The sequence below is a fragment of the Thrips palmi genome, unplaced genomic scaffold, assembly GCF_012932325.1.
Source record: "Thrips palmi isolate BJ-2018 unplaced genomic scaffold, TpBJ-2018v1 HiC_scaffold_18, whole genome shotgun sequence".
Classification (NCBI taxonomy): Eukaryota; Metazoa; Arthropoda; class Insecta; order Thysanoptera; family Thripidae; genus Thrips; species Thrips palmi.
The window spans coordinates 8,056,674-8,073,866 of NW_023144627.1; the positions used below are offsets into that span (position 1 = coordinate 8,056,674).

The 17,193-nt window shown below is 53.6% G+C and overlaps 1 protein-coding gene across 1 annotated transcript in view; it reads left to right on the plus strand.

Moving 5' to 3' along the window:
• The first annotated feature begins 1,124 nt into the window (after positions 1-1,124).
• Positions 1,125-17,193, plus strand: part of LOC117644674 — a 41,528-nt gene continuing 25,459 nt past the window's right edge. The window contains exons 1-3 of the mRNA XM_034384285.1: positions 1,125-8,846; positions 9,087-9,387; positions 11,722-17,058. Of these exons, the coding sequence (XP_034240176.1) occupies positions 1,125-8,846; positions 9,087-9,387; positions 11,722-17,058 (13,360 nt within the window). The remainder of the gene's footprint in view (positions 8,847-9,086; positions 9,388-11,721; positions 17,059-17,193) is intronic.

Consider the following 17,193-nt stretch of genomic DNA (forward strand, 5'->3'; position numbering starts at 1 on the left):
TGTGCCCTGCTGGCAACCAAGTAGTTTCGTACATGCGTAGTGTAAATCTATGTGCTCAACTCCATGCTGAACAAAAAATATTGGTTTCGATCCATTGTGTATACGTTTATCACAGCATCTCAAGAGGATCCGCCACACATTGCCCATCTGTATTCTGAACACACTCATCAACACATCATTTCACTTGTCGCTTTGCACACGGGAAACTCGGGGCAGACTCTGTCGTTCAATGGACTGTTTGCACTCAACTAATCTAAGGACACGTAAGGGCGAGAATTCACCCGTATGAAGGCAAGGCTTGCGCTACTTAGGTCAAACGGTGGGGATAAGCACGACTATCTAGACTTTTTCACCAGAAGAATATTTTATTGTTTATCTCACTGAGACCAGTTTCATTACCTGAAGTCCGGATTTGACCTTTCTCGAGCTCTTCTAGACAGCCTGTGGTTGGCTGGTTAGCGGGGTGGAAAACAGCTCAAGCGGACACTCTTTTAGAAACTGAATTTCAGTTGCGGAATATATTGGTGATGGATGCTTTCACTACCTGAGGCAAACTCGTTGCTTTCTCCGCTGTTTGGAAAATGAACGAAGAAGTCAGTGAGTGTGGACGCCTGGTCGCCGTGGATCGGCTTCCCTCATTGAGGAATTTGTGACGCCATGTGGCAATAATTTTTCACTCACTTGTTTTAGTGAACTGTCTGCCTGACGATGCTTCTCTCGCGTCAATAGAGGCATAAAGTGTGCGAACTGAGGCTTCCTCAGGTCAGTAGAGACTTGCATGCCGAAGAGCTGGCGCTCACTCGCTTTTTGATGCATGATACCGTGGTCTGGGGTCACTTTGTAGGGACGTTTCTCGGCGCGGGACGTGGGGTGCCCTAGAGACTGAGATGGTGAGAGGAACGTCCTTGCCGCTATTGGACTAGCGTAGAAAAGGGAGAACTGTGGTCACTGGGAGAAGATAAATATGCTCAGTAGTGAACCTTTTCTGGCTTTTTCTTGCAATGGATGGAAAGTTGCTGGCTTGTTTTTCTTGGCTGCTGTCTGTTCTCACCAGCCCCCCCTCCTTCACGCCTGCCCCACTCTCCCGGACACACCTGGAATTGAGAGAGTGTTTTCTGGAGCGCATGGAAGCGAACGGACCTGTAACCTGTCCTGTGTGTTGGTTGCACGCTGCAGTGGCGGCTGGCGTCTCATCGCCCCAAGAGGATGAGGACCTGGACGCAGACAGCTTCCAGGAGCAGTTCCTGTTGGAAACGCCTCCTGTCGGCTCTAGGCTCGGCTTCATCGCCATCCCTGATGAGAGCGACGACGAGGAGGCGGCCAGAACGCCGCTCAGACCGTCCGCACCGCCCGCACCGTCGCTGCTGGTCGCGGAGAAGCGGGCCATCTCTGCACGCGAGCACAAGATGGACCAGATGGGCGCCGAGTTCAAGTCGCCCACATCCCCCGAGGAAGAGAAGGGCGCTGCGGACGAGAAGCACGCGGAGCACCGCAAGGACGTGGATCGGCTGACGGGTGGCGTGGGCGACGAGGACGAGGCCAGCACCAGCGACGCCAAGAAGCACACCTCGCGATCCACCAGCCCGGTCAGCAGAGTGGCGCAAACGCCACCCACCCTGGAGCTCGTCATCGGGCACAAGAAGGTGCGCACGCGCGACGCCAGTGCCTCCTCGGAGAGCAGGGTCACCTTGTACGGCTCGCAGGACGTGGAGATCTCCATTCGGTCCGAGTCCCACATCAGTGTCACCAGGAGGGAGTCCACCTCGACGTCCGCGCCGTGCGACGCTGACGTGACCGAAGAGACCGAGACGACCGTGCGCAGGGCGCCTGCGCAGCGCTCCAAGGCCGCCTATAAGGACCAGTCCAGCCCCGAGAGCAGCGGAATCTTCATCCTACCGTCCAAGAAGGACCGCAAGAGGGAGGAGACGGTCCTGTTCAGCGGAGAGGAGAGCGTGTACCGTTATGACCAAGGAGACGCCATCGTGGCCTCTGTGGACAGTCCTGGCACGGACGAGAGCGCGTCGCATCTCATCACCGACACTGGAATCAGCCTGACGCGAGGCACCACAGAGACCAGCCCAGCTCTGCAGCCAGCACGTGGCCGAGTGGACCGCGACGAGGAGGCGGAGGAGTCGGAACTAACTGATGCCGGACTGAGTCCCATACAACCTGATGACATCGGCCTGCCTGTTACGGACATGAAATTCTACGACGAGGAGGTGACTCTCGTTAGCTTTGCCGAAATGGGTACAAGTCCACATGACTACCATATCGAGTCTAGCTCTGTTGCGTTGTCCCCCATAGAGATTCCAACTTCAGAGGCGTCCGTTTACACGGACTCCATCGACACGAAAGATGCTGGTGTGAGCCCGATTGGTTCGGATGACGAATCACTCAAGCAGTTGAGCTCTCTATCGGCCTCTGCCCCCATACCTCTTGAATCAGATAGTTACATTGGTAATTTGTCGGAATCGATTGGAACAGCATCAGAGTTTGTTCGTGATGTTGACAGGACAGGTGGAGCTAATGACCAGGGAGTCGAAACACAAGCAAAAACATTCAGAAGTGAGCTTGTTATAAATGTTGGTGCAGATGAGGCTATGTCAGCCACCAAAGACTTAAGCCCACCGAAGCAGTTGGGTCCTAAAGTGAAAGAATTGCAAAAAGTATTTTCCGAGTCAATCGAAAAGGATGACGTGAAACGGGTGGCCGACGATGACTCAGAGGAAGAAAACCTGAGCTCACACCCGGGCGTGTTTAAAATTGTTGAAGAAATTGAAGACAGCTTGGGGACACCCAAGCACGCACGGCGCTCCAGCAGCAAAGACAGTCCTCCGAGAGATTTGGGCCTCCAGTTAACTTCTCAAGAAGAAAGTCCTGTGGAACTTACTGAAGCGGAAGAAGTTCTGACTCGACTTGAACACTTGTACCCCTCTTCGACAGCAGAGGTGCCAGGTGGACAGGGCGAGTTAAAGAAACCATCCCACAGTGTTACGGAAACCACAATTTCAAAAGAAATCGCTTTCTCCAGCACAGAGCAGTCTTCTGTTGAAGTTACTAAGATAGAAGCACAAAGAGAGAGTACGAAATTTATAACCGTTGAAACTGTTCGTGAAGATATTAAAAAGGAGGATCTTCTTGCAAGCTCAGTGATCATATCAATCGACAAAACAACTCACGAGATTAGCCAGGTGGGCACCACAAAACAAGAAACAAAAACAGAATCTTCTTCAGTGGAACAAAACTTAACAACGGCTGTGGACGCAATGGAAAAGCTTCGAGAAACTGTAATCAAAGGTATTTCAGAATCTTCTGGATCTGAGAAGGAACAAACCGAAACCATTCATGTGTCGCATGCTGAAACAACGTCTTCTCATAAGTCACCAACTGAAGTAAAAGACTCATTGCTAGCGGCACAAGAAACTCTGCAAAGAATCCAGCAGACTCTAGATGCAACAGACTCTTCATCTTTAACAACTGCTGCTGGTGCTCAAGAACCATTACAGCTGTTACCTGAGACGCCGCGTGATCTTGAAACAAACCTTGCGTCTGCGAAAGAAACCCTTGAGAGAATTCAGAAGTCCTTGGATGACAGAGTAACAGAGAGAAGAGACGATAAGAAGGCACCTGTGGGCCGCCTAGCTCCAGACGGCTCACCCGAAGTGTTATCACCAAGCGCACAAGTTGAAGAAGACTCTGCAAGCACGGAAAGCTCCGCGACCCTATCTGTGCTAGAAGTCAAGAGTGAAGCCAGCACTCACCGAGACACAGTTGGTCCTAGCATTAAGGATGCCCCTAATGTTGATGAATCCCTTGATGTAGGATTTGGTAAAAAAGACCCAGGTGACCCCAGACCACGTAGCTTACAAAAAGGTTCAGATAATGTCGTAACCGAAAGAGATGTATCAGATTTAATGTCTGAAGTGGCTGAATGCACTAGACAGATAAAGCAAGAGGTCCGCCAGTTGAAACCAGACTTGACTCCAACACCAGAAGGGGCAGACTTAGGAACACTCAATTTAGCTTTAGCAAGGGCAACGGGCATGTCGTTAATACCAGAAGTAACCAGCCAACAAGCCTCTGACTCACCGTCTACTAAAGGTGAAGTGGCAGAGGACGTAGACGTTGATACTAGACCACGTTCATCTCCTGATGAACCCACGGTTCTGAGTTCAAATGTTGGCACTGGCACTCCATCTGAATCTACACCAGATGTAGATCCAGTCTTGGAATCGCTTGAGGCAGTAAACAAAGAAAAAGTTGATGAAGGTTCTGAGAAGGGAGGTGATTTAGCTGATGGTATCAGGGTCATAGAAAGTGAGCTCCGTTCCGCTCTTATTGTTGGAGTTGCTGTAGGTCAGTCAATGGCCGTTGACGCCGCTTCGATCTCATCAAAAGATACTTCAGAAAGTAAAGGAAAGACTTACGTACATTTAGTAAAAGGTGAAAAGGACAAGGTGAATGATGTTATTAAGGGGTCGGGAGACAAAGAGATACATAAAAGCATTTTGTCAGTACTGCCAGATCTTAAAGTAACTACAGATCAGGATATTGCAAGTAAGTTTGATGAAAAGTTAGATAAACTTGCCCGTGACACAGCGACTGCAGCTGAAGAAGTTGATAGAGCACAAAAAGAGGTACAAGATAGTATTGCAGATGCTGAAAGCGCAATAAAAAGTTTAAAGGGGGACTCCTTTGACATTATGAGCCCTATTGATGAGGCACAAAAACATGTAGACAACACTAATTTAGATGGAAAAATACTTTCTAAGCCTGTCCAGCTAGATACGTCGACAGTAAGGACGGTAACGCAGAGTCTACTGGACGCTGAAAGAGGACTTACTCTTGACAAAACTACTGAAACAAATTCGCAAATTATTGAAGAAACACGACGTGGAAAGGATGAGTTAGTTGCCGTTGGTAACACTGGGTCCGCGCTTGCGCAAGCCAACTTAGAATTACAGAAAGAAAAAGACGTAAAAGATCAAAAAGTAAAGAAAGAAATGTTGAAAGCCGCGGAAATTCTCCAAAAAGAAACAACAGACAAAACTGACGAACAAATTATAATTGAAGTCGAAGAAATATTAGAAAAAGATATTGAAATGCCTGCTGGCGATTCTCAAGAATCTACCCCAGAGGCGAGGCACAAAATAAGAGGGAAGGTCAAAGAGGCTAAACGTGCTGTAGGAGGTTTCTTTGGGTCCCTTATGGGCCGCTCTAGGGACTCAGATTCCGAACAAGAAAGCAGTGACTCCCAAAGACATCCCGCTCCCAAAAAGTCGAAGAAAAAGAAGCGGGAAAAAGATATTAAAGAAGAAGTATCTACCTCAGAAACAGTAGAAAAAGATGCAAAACCAAATACCTTACCAGAAACAAAAGACACTGCACTAGATGATAGACAAATTACACAAGCGTTCCTTAAGAACGAGACAGAGATGTATGAACCCAGTAGAGATGACTTATTGTTTGCAGACGACGCAGACGAACAGCAAAAATCGGGTGAAACCGTAAAAGCACAACAAACTGAACCAGAAGAACAGAAACAGGATCACGGAAAGCACAAAAAAGAAAAGGAACCTAAGAAAAAGATAAGTTTCTTTGGGGCTCTTAGAGGAAAAAGCAAAGACTCTGATGAAAAAGAGCAAAGCATGGACACAAGCAGCAAAGGAGCAGAAACAAAGCACACTGAAACACAAGAAAAAATAACAACAGAAAACGAGAGACAGGAACAAGAAAAACAGCTTCCCAACTTAGATGCAGATATCGTAACTGACTTAAAAGCAACGCAAGACTTCCTTCAAACAGAGCAAAAGCTCTACGTTCCAGAAAAACAAGGGCACACAGATGAAAGGGAATCAATAACCGTGACACCAGACACAAGCTTACAAGCAACAGAAATCATTGATGAAACTCATGACAAAGATAAAAAAACAGAGGACACTAAAATCAAAGTGAAAGAGGCTAAAAAGTCAGTAAGTGGATTTTTCGGGTCTCTTCTGAGCAAAAGTAAGGAAAGTGACGAGCCTGAAGCAGACAAAGAATCGGAACCTAAGAAAACGGGCAGGAACAAAAATGAAAATGCAGAAGGGGATGGTCAAGATACAGATATCAGAGCACCAAATGGAAGTGAAAAAGAGAGTTTGTCAATCCACATAGAAACTACGAAAACTTTTCTTGCGAACGAACAATCTGCTTACGTTAAAGAAACAAATGAAACAAAAGTACCATATTTAGAGGAAACAAAGGTCGAAACACATCAGAAGAAAGAAGAGACCGAAAAAATTGGCAAAGAAAAACAAAAAGAATTAAAGAAACCTAGTGGCGGATTTTTTGGATCACTTTTAGGGAAAGGAAGAGAAGCCACTGATATAAGCCAGAAAGACAAAAAGACAGGAGATAAATCCATAAAAAAGCAAGGTGGAGACATAACCACGCAACACACAGTAATACAAGCAGAAGAATTAAAACAAAAACAAGAAAATACAGAAACAACTGTCAGCAGGGACATCCAAACCATATCCGAAACCAGCGAAATACCAAGAACACAGAGGGAAAGCCCAGACCAAGAGCAAGTCGCAAAAGCAATGACCGTATCAGACACCACAGATGACACTAAAAAGAACAGAACAAAAGACAACCTCGAAAAAACACGAATGTTCCTTACAAACGAACAAGAGTCCTACGTAAAGGACGAAACGATAAGTAAGACAGACAAAAAGGATCACACCGAAGAAGTAATAACAGGTGCTACAGACAGCGTCGAACACGAGAAGGACGAGCTAGGCAAGAAGAGCAAAAGTAAAGTCAAGGATGCCAAGAAAGCTGTGGGTGGCTTCTTCGGCTCACTCATGGGCAAGGGCAAAGAGGCAGTAGACACCGTTAGCGAGAAAGTAGAGGAGACCGCCAAGGACGCTTCCGAGTCTGTGACAGCCGAAGTTGCGGACCTGTCTCAGAAAGTTGAAGACAAGGCTGACAAAGTGAAAGCGGCATCTTCTGAGGTTGCCACTGACGTTAAGGACGCAGCTGAGGCAGTCACGGACGGCGTCAAATCTGGGGTGGAAACGGCTGTTACCGCTGTAGACGATGTTGTCACGGGCGCCGAAAAAGCGGTAGACGAAACGGTTGAGGAAGGCAAGGAGCTGGTGCATGATGTCAAAGATAGTGTGGTGGAAGCAAAGGACCACACCGTGGAAGCGCTTACAGCAGCTAAAGACAGCGTCGAACACGAGAAGGACGAGCTAGGCAAGAAGAGCAAAAGTAAAGTCAAGGATGCCAAGAAAGCTGTGGGTGGCTTCTTCGGCTCACTCATGGGCAAGGGCAAGGAGGCAGTAGACACCGTTAGCGAGAAAGTAGAGGAGACCGCCAAGGACGCTTCCGAATCTGTGGCGGCCGAAGTTGCGGACCTGTCTCAGAAAGTTGAAGACAAGGCTGACAAAGTGAAAGCGGCATCTTCTGAGGTTGCCACTGACGTTAAGGACGCAGCTGAGGCAGTCACGGACGGCGTCAAATCTGGGGTGGAAACGGCTGTTACCGCTGTAGACGATGCTGTCACGGGCGCCGAAAAAGCGGTAGACGAAACGGTTGAGGAAGGCAAGGAGCTGGTGCATGATGTCAAAGATAGTGTGGTGGAAGCAAAGGACCACACCGTGGAAGCGCTTACAGCAGCTAAAGACAGCGTCGAACACGAGAAGGACGAGCTAGGCAAGAAGAGCAAAAGTAAAGTCAAGGATGCCAAGAAAGCTGTGGGTGGCTTCTTCGGCTCACTCATGGGCAAGGGCAAGGAGGCAGTAGACACCGTTAGCGAGAAAGTAGAGGAGACCGCCAAGGACGCTTCCGAGTCTGTGACAGCCGAAGTTGCGGACCTGTCTCAGAAAGTTGAAGACAAGGCTGACAAAGTGAAAGCGGCATCTTCTGAGGTTGCCACTGACGTTAAGGACGCAGCTGAGGCAGTCACGGACGGCGTCAAATCTGGGGTGGAAACGGCTGTTACCGCTGTAGACGATGCTGTCACGGGCGCCGAAAAAGCGGTAGACGAAACGGTTGAGGAAGGCAAGGAGCTGGTGCATGATGTCAAAGATAGTGTGGTGGAAGCAAAGGACCACACCGTGGAAGCGCTTACAGCAGCTAAAGACAGCGTCGAACACGAGAAGGACGAGCTAGGCAAGAAGAGCAAAAGTAAAGTCAAGGATGCCAAGAAAGCTGTGGGTGGCTTCTTCGGCTCACTCATGGGCAAGGGCAAGGAGGCAGTAGACACCGTTAGCGAGAAAGTAGAGGAGACCGCCAAGGACGCTTCCGAGTCTGTGACAGCCGAAGTTGCGGACCTGTCTCAGAAAGTTGAAGACAAGGCTGACAAAGTGAAAGCGGCATCTTCTGAGGTTGCCACTGACGTTAAGGACGCAGCTGAGGCAGTCACGGACGGCGTCAAATCTGGGGTGGAAACGGCTGTTACCGCTGTAGACGATGCTGTCACGGGCGCCGAAAAAGCGGTAGACGAAACGGTTGAGGAAGGCAAGGAGCTGGTGCATGATGTCAAAGATAGTGTGGTGGAAGCAAAGGACCACACCGTGGAAGCGCTTACAGCAGCTAAAGACAGCGTCGAACACGAGAAGGACGAGCTAGGCAAGAAGAGCAAAAGTAAAGTCAAGGATGCCAAGAAAGCTGTGGGTGGCTTCTTCGGCTCACTCATGGGCAAGGGCAAGGAGGCAGTAGACACCGTTAGCGAGAAAGTAGAGGAGACCGCCAAGGACGCTTCCGAGTCTGTGACAGCCGAAGTTGCGGACCTGTCTCAGAAAGTTGAAGACAAGGCTGACAAAGTGAAAGCGGCATCTTCTGAGGTTGCCACTGACGTTAAGGACGCAGCTGAGGCAGTCACGGAGGGCCCCCCCCCCCCCCCCCCCCCCCCCCCCCCCCCCCCCCCCCCCCCCCCCCCCCCCCCCCCCCCCAAAAAAAAAAAAAAAAAAAAAAAAAAAAAAAAAAAAAAAAAAAAAAAAAAAAAAAAAAAAAAAAAAAAAAAAAAAAAAAAAAAAAAAAAAAAAAAGGCTGACAAAGTGAAAGCGGCATCTTCTGAGGTTGCCACTGACGTTAAGGACGCAGCTGAGGCAGTCACGGACGGCGTCAAATCTGGGGTGGAAACGGCTGTTACCGCTGTAGACGATGCTGTCACGGGCGCCGAAAAAGCGGTAGACGAAACGGTTGAGGAAGGCAAGGAGCTGGTGCATGATGTCAAAGATAGTGTGGTGGAAGCAAAGGACCACACCGTGGAAGCGCTTACAGCAGCTAAAGACAGCGTCGAACACGAGAAGGACGAGCTAGGCAAGAAGAGCAAAAGTAAAGTCAAGGATGCCAAGAAAGCTGTGGGTGGCTTCTTCGGCTCACTCATGGGCAAGGGCAAGGAGGCAGTAGACACCGTTAGCGAGAAAGTAGAGGAGACCGCCAAGGACGCTTCCGAGTCTGTGACAGCCGAAGTTGCGGACCTGTCTCAGAAAGTTGAAGACAAGGCTGACAAAGGGGGGGGGGGGGGGGGGGGGGGGGGGGGGGGGGGGGGGGGGGGGGGGGGGGGGGGGGGGGGGGGGGGGGGGGGGGGGGGGGGGGGGGGGGGGGGGGGGGGGGGGGGGGGGGGGGGGGGGGGGGGGGGGGGGGGGGGGGGGGGGGGGGGGGGGGGGGGGGGGGGGGGGGGGGGGGGGGGGGGGGGGGGGGGGGGGGGGGGGGGGGGGGGGGGGGGGGGGGGGGGGGGGGGGGGGGGGGGGGGGGGGGGGGGGGGGGGGGGGGGGGGGGGGGGGGGGGGGGGGGGGGGGGGGGGGGGGGGGGGGGGGGGGGGGGGGGGGGGGGGGGGGGGGGGGGGGGGGGGGGGGGGGGGGGGGGGGGGGGGGGGGGGGGGGGGGGGGGGGGGGGGGGGGGGGGGGGGGGGGGGGGGGGGGGGGGGGGGGGGGGGGGGGGGGGGGGGGGGGGGGGGGGGGGGGGGGGGGGGGGGGGGGGGGGGGGGGGGGGGGGGGGGGGGGGGGGGGGGGGGGGGGGGGGGGGGGGGGGGGGGGGGGGGGGGGGGGGGGGGGGGGGGGGGGGGGGGGGGGGGGGGGGGGGGGGGGGGGGGGGGGGGGGGGGGGGGGGGGGGGGGGGGGGGGGGGGGGGGGGGGGGGGGGGGGGGGGGGGGGGGGGGGGGGGGGGGGGGGGGGGGGGGGGGGGGGGGGGGGGGGGGGGGGGGGGGGGGGGGGGGGGGGGGGGGGGGGGGGGGGGGGGGGGGGGGGGGGGGGGGGGGGGGGGGGGGGGGGGGGGGGGGGGGGGGGGGGGGGGGGGGGGGGGGGGGGGGGGGGGGGGGGGGGGGGGGGGGGGGGGGGGGGGGGGGGGGGGGGGGGGGGGGGGGGGGGGGGGGGGGGGGGGGGGGGGGGGGGGGGGGGGGGGGGGGGGGGGGGGGGGGGGGGGGGGGGGGGGGGGGGGGGGGGGGGGGGGGGGGGGGGGGGGGGGGGGGGGGGGGGGGGGGGGGGGGGGGGGGGGGGGGGGGGGGGGGGGGGGGGGGGGGGGGGGGGGGGGGGGGGGGGGGGGGGGGGGGGGGGGGGGGGGGGGGGGGGGGGGGGGGGGGGGGGGGGGGGGGGGGGGGGGGGGGGGGGGGGGGGGGGGGGGGGGGGGGGGGGGGGGGGGGGGGGGGGGGGGGGGGGGGGGGGGGGGGGGGGGGGGGGGGGGGGGGGGGGGGGGGGGGGGGGGGGGGGGGGGGGGGGGGGGGGGGGGGGGGGGGGGGGGGGGGGGGGGGGGGGGGGGGGGGGGGGGGGGGGGGGGGGGGGGGGGGGGGGGGGGGGGGGGGGGGGGGGGGGGGGGGGGGGGGGGGGGGGGGGGGGGGGGGGGGGGGGGGGGGGGGGGGGGGGGGGGGGGGGGGGGGGGGGGGGGGGGGGGGGGGGGGGGGGGGGGGGGGGGGGGGGGGGGGGGGGGGGGGGGGGGGGGGGGGGGGGGGGGGGGGGGGGGGGGGGGGGGGGGGGGGGGGGGGGGGGGGGGGGGGGGGGGGGGGGGGGGGGGGGGGGGGGGGGGGGGGGGGGGGGGGGGGGGGGGGGGGGGGGGGGGGGGGGGGGGGGGGGGAGGAGCTCCAGCGCCCGAGTCGGACGCCGAGTTGAGACAGCTAAAAGTGAGCGGCAGTGCAGCGTAGCGGTGGCGCGAGGCGCACTGGGGGGACGGCGTACCTGGGAGCTGTACCGCGAAAAGGTACGACGTGAGAGCAGACGCTGAGAAGAAGGTGGTGGAGCAAAGACACGTGGAAGCAGACAACTGAACACAGAGAAGCAGGCGAAAGAAAGAAGCAGGAGCAAGAAGTGGTCTTGCAATGGGGGGCAGGGCTACACGTAGGAGGAGAGACCCGGAGGTGAAGCCGAAGGACCTCCGAGTTGAGACAGCGAAGTGGACTTCTGAGTTGCAGACAAGACAGTGAAGCGGACGCTAATTGGGTGAAACGCGTACGCGTACGAGCGTCACGGGGAACGGTGACGTTGAGAGGCAGGGCGGAAGTAAGAAGGTGGGAAGCAGGACCACGTGAGTAGGAGAAGGCAACCGGAAGGACAGCAGCAAGAAGGCAAAGAAAGCAGTGCAAGAAGGTGTCAATGCAAGAAGGGCTGCCCTAGGAAAGAGAGGAGAGCACGTTCGAGGTGAAGCCGAAGGACGCTCGAGTTGAGACAGCGAAGTGCGGACTTCTAGTTGACAAGGACAGTGAAGCGGCGCTCAAATTGGGAGGACGCTGACGCGTAGACGGCGTCACGGGCGCCGAAAAAGCGGTAGACGAAACGGTTGAGGAAGGCAAGGAGCTGGTGCATGATGTCAAAGATAGTGTGGTGGAAGCAAAGGACCACACCGTGGAAGCGCTTACAGCAGCTAAAGACAGCGTCGAACACGAGAAGGACGAGCTAGGCAAGAAGAGCAAAAGTAAAGTCAAGGATGCCAAGAAAGCTGTGGGTGGCTTCTTCGGCTCACTCATGGGCAAGGGCAAGGAGGCAGTAGACACCGTTAGCGAGAAAGTAGAGGAGACCGCCAAGGACGCTTCCGAGTCTGTGGCTGCCGAAGTTGCGGACCTGTCTCAGAAAGTTGAAGACAAGGCTGACAAAGTGAAAGCGGCATCTTCTGAGGTTGCCACTGACGTTAAGGACGCAGCTGAGGCAGTCACGGACGGCGTCAAATCTGGGGTGGAAACGGCTGTTACCGCTGTAGACGATGCTGTCACGGGCGCCGAAAAAGCGGTAGACGAAACGGTTGAGGAAGGCAAGGAGCTGGTGCATGATGTCAAAGATAGTGTGGTGGAAGCAAAGGACCACACCGTGGAAGCGCTTACAGCAGCTAAAGACAGCGTCGAACACGAGAAGGACGAGCTAGGCAAGAAGAGCAAAAGTAAAGTCAAGGATGCCAAGAAAGCTGTGGGTGGCTTCTTCGGCTCACTCATGGGCAAGGGCAAGGAGGCAGTAGACACCGTTAGCGAGAAAGTAGAGGAGACCGCCAAGGACGCTTCCGAGTCTGTGACAGCCGAAGTTGCGGACCTGTCTCAGAAAGTTGAAGACAAGGCTGACAAAGTGAAAGCGGCATCTTCTGAGGTTGCCACTGACGTTAAGGACGCAGCTGAGGCAGTCACGGACGGCGTCAAATCTGGGGTGGAAACGGCTGTTACCGCTGTAGACGATGCTGTCACGGGCGCCGAAAAAGCGGTGGACGAAACGGTTGAGGATGGCAAGCAGCTGGTGCATGATGTTAAAGATAGTGTGGTGGAAGCAAAGGACCACACCGTGGAAGCGCTTACAGCAGCTAAAGACAGCGTCGAACACGAGAAGGACGAGCTAGGCAAGAAGAGCAAAAGTAAAGTCAAGGATGCCAAGAAAGCTGTGGGTGGCTTCTTCGGCTCACTCATGGGCAAGGGCAAGGAGGCAGTAGACACCGTTAGCGAGAAAGTAGAGGAGACCGCCAAGGACGCTTCCGAGTCTGTGACAGCCGAAGTTGCGGACCTGTCTCAGAAAGTTGAAGACAAGGCTGACAAAGTGAAAGCGGCATCTTCTGAGGTTGCCACTGACGTTAAGGACGCAGCTGAGGCAGTCACGGACGGCGTCAAATCTGGGGTGGAAACGGCTGTTACCGCTGCAGACAAAGCTGTCGCTGGCGCCGAAAAAGTTTTAGATTATTCAGAAATGGAGCATCATGAAATCGCAAGTGGCATGAAATACGCATCTGATTCGAATTCTCCTGATATATTTGAGAAGGTTGATGATACTTCTGCGATAATTGACGTTTTATCTCAATCCGGTATTGGCGGTCAAATTACGTTCAAAACATCAACTCTGTCACAGTCATCGGGAATGTCAGTTAAATGCGAAGTTGATATCGCTGAGTCTTTAATCGAGCGTTCTGAAGTTATTTCCTCAACCAGTGAGTCTGTTTTGCCTAGTGTTCAACGGGACCGTTCAATTGATAGTGATTTGGTTCTAGAAACGTGTGTCAAAATTGATTCAGTGACTCACGTTTTTGAAAGTTCGTCACATTCTTCTGGTGAACGTGTTATTATTTCTTCCAAAATTTCCCATATGGAACTTCCAGATATTGTCAGCAGCAAACATGATGGTGGATCTTATGGCACTGCCTTAAATAGTCAGGCAAATGAAAATGATCCTCACCATTTTGATGCCTTCGATTCTGTAACTGAGACTTCTATGTCTAGTACGTTTGTTAAAAGTTCTCTGGAAACGTCGTCAGAAGTGTTAAAATCAAGTTCTCCCATTGATCATGTTGCGTCTTCATCCCAAATGGCTTTGTCTCTTGATCGCCTTGGCTCTGAATCTACACTGCCCGAGCCCTCTGCTGTTTCTCCTGCCATTTCAAGCAGTCCGGTACATTCGGAAAAACATGACTCGTGTGAAAAGCCAGTTCTAGAGGAAATTGTGGTACCCTCTCGTTTGATTGGTGTTGAGTCGTTGCCAGCTGATTCTGGTTGCGAAGAGCCTGTTTGCGTTCAGAAAATAATAAAGAAGCCACCAGTTGATGAATTACTTGATGATTTGGCCATGGATTTGTCAGAATTCCGAGTTGTTGGCAAAGATGAGCTACACCATTCGAGCAGGAAGATAAGTCCTGTCCATTCACGTTCTCCTAGGGATTTAACATCGGTTGACAGTGCAGCTACTCCTGTCGTGGCAGACGAGGAATTATGTGTTAGGCGCGTTGCAAGGGAGCTTGACGACTCCGAACATGAATCACCTTCTGTAGATACCGTGTCTGAAAGCGAAAAACCCTTTGATAAAGTTGGTGATGGCTTTAAATCACCTCTTGATGAAACTGCACAGTTTTTGGCCGAAGAGAGGAGACTTTACCAATCGGTTGTACCTAGAAGTGACGAGAAACCTGACATTGGGGAAATGATTGTCAGCATAACCCCATCTGCGCTAGAACTTGATTTTGTCGCAAAAGAGGCGCAAGAATTGCAGTCTGAAAAGAAATCTGGTAAAAGTTCTGAGCAGGTTGCGTCGCCTAAAAAATCCCCGAAAACATCAGAAGTTGTTGTTACGGAGCAACTTGAAAAAGAGATCAGTTTGACATTTTCTGAACCAGTTGAAAAAAATGTACGACTGTCGAAAATGGAGCAGTCCTCTTCATTAAAGTCACAGGACAAACCTGAACAAATAACTTTATTACTTACGAAAGGTTCTGTCTCAGAATCGGACATTGTCACATCTTCCACTCACATTCCTCCCTCTATTGGGTTCTCAGGTTCTCATCACAAAGACGATACAATACAAGTAGAAACTCAAAGCAAAGGAAATGTCGTAAGAACTTCGCACATTTCGAGTATAACTGACATTTCTTTACCTTCTGATACTGTGGAAAGTAAAGTTAAGGTTGTTACTGAGCTGACAGGTGCTGAGGAAACGAGCTTGGGGACGACTGCACCTATTGCTGAACTAGATAACCTTATTGTAAATCAGGAAATATTAGTTGTTGATAATTCTCAAGGCAGTGCAGGACTGTATAGCAGCACTGTCTACAAATCTCCTGCCTCTGAAACTGCTGCGCGGCCAGAAGGAATAGCCTTTTGCTTGGATACTGCAGCTGAAGAAGCGTCGTCTGACGTCACCGATGTGTCTATAACAACAGTTTCCGAAGCAGCGGAAACAGGTTCAAGCTTTGAAATTTCTGATACTTCGATTGATAGGGATTCATTGACGGGGGCCGGTGAGAGCACGGGCAATGGGGATAGCAGTGTGTTGTCGACTTGCAGAATTGTTAGTGGAGAAATGCGTCCGGCAAGCCGAATTTCATGCACATTCTCTAGTTCCCAAGACATTGACTCAGAAAGAGATTCATCCGTTAGAGACATTGACGTGTTAAGTGGAACAGAAAGTAATGAACACATTGAGGAGGATATTGTTTCCACTCAAGGCTTACTCACAGAAGCGCATGACACTGATCAAGAGCACAGCTGGGTCAGAACTGAAGACATAATCTCTGACGATGCTATTGAAATAACTGTGAGAGAAAATGTTTCAACTCAGGCAAGTGATAATTCTGAGGATAGCTCTGATCTTACTACGTCACACGGAATAAAAAAGGAAACGCAGCCCTTGTCCCATGTATTAATGGAGGAAGGCCGACAAAACTTCGGCAAGAAAAAAACAGAATTTACGAGCTTAAGGACTCAAGGAAAAGACAGTGCCGAAAAGGTTCGGCATACTAGACAGCAAACGTCTAAGCCACTATCTAGCGGAAAAGCAGCGGTTTCGAGAGATGCAACAACGTCTAGGAAAGTGGCTAGCTCTGATGCGGGCAGTAAGAAATCAACACTGTCACTTGGAAAGGACGGAGTTGAAAAGTCTTCTACGCCAAAGGCAACAAAGACCATAAGTAAAAAGACATCCCTGACGGAAACCGGCAAGGATTACGTAAGTCCGTACAGACAAACTTCACGGTCCGAGTCTGTGCCGAAACCTAGGCCTATGTTCCATTACATGCAGTCCACAAAATCAAGGGATGCAAAACTTGAAAAGGAAGCCAGTGAAGTGAGCAGAACACAATCACAGGCATCATCACGAGAGGGCAGCCCACTTAAGAAGCCTGCAGTCCAGCAATATAAACAAGCTGCTCACTCGAGGCCCTCTAGCGTCTCTTCAACATCTTCGTCTGTCCGACGAGTCTCAGAGAGCAGCAGCGCGTCCAGTACTCGAAGTAGTGTCACTCGGACAAAAGTTTTGCAGCCAGCAAGTACATCTACCACTAAAACAGATCAAAAGTCTCAGAAAGAAGTTACTCGAAGTGCAACCAGTACGAGGACGCATCTGACGTCCCGTGTATCAAGCGTTGAGCAAAGCAAGTCGTCCACGGTCTTGGCAAGCTCGCAACGGACTGCAAAGAAAACTATTGTTGCAGTAACGGAACCGTCCAAAATTCAAAGACGCGCCATCCCAAGCCAAACGTCCACGAAAACTAAAGTGAAGCCGTCCAAAACGCTGGTTAAGGCGGAGGAACAGGTGCCGTCCGTTGATGTGGTTTCAGCGGAGTTAGAGAGCCCATCCGTCCTTACAGAGTCAACAGGGCCTCTAAGCTCGTTTCCGGAGTCACCGTTGGCTCCTCGGCGTGCCGCGTCGGCACCAATTCCTTCAACAAAAGACAATGTGATGAACTACCTGCACCCGCGTCTGCAGACGTCGCTCCCTTCAAGTCCCAGTAAGCTCGCGCGAGCGAGTCAGCAAGGACTTGTTACGCAGCTGCTCACCTCGGAAGTATTTACGCGAACAGTCGAATCCACTGAGGCTGTAGAAGTGGTTTACCACCAACCTGAGCGGCAGCGTCGACCAACAGACGGCGAACAGTCGTTTATTGACACCACTGACTCCTCTCTGTCAGAGTCCACAGCCATTCCTTCGTCGTCAACGTCGTCAGATCGGAGGCGTTCGCGTTCTACGTCACCCAAGGCGTCTAAGCGCTCAGACGTGGTTTCATCGGTGGATACCGCAGAAACGGTGCGTGAACCTGGAAACACTGACGATATAGAAGCAAATGGGTGTTTGGAACAGAATAAGCCGGTGGGAGTTTGTCGCGGGAGACTCTTAGAGTCACAAGGTAACATATAGTGAACAGAGGGATGTAAAGCCCAAAGCATTCTTTGCCTTTATAGCATGGCTTATGAGTGCAGTTCTGCCGGAACATAGAGCACTACCGCGATCGGGGAAAAAATGGTCTGTAAGAGCCCGTTGC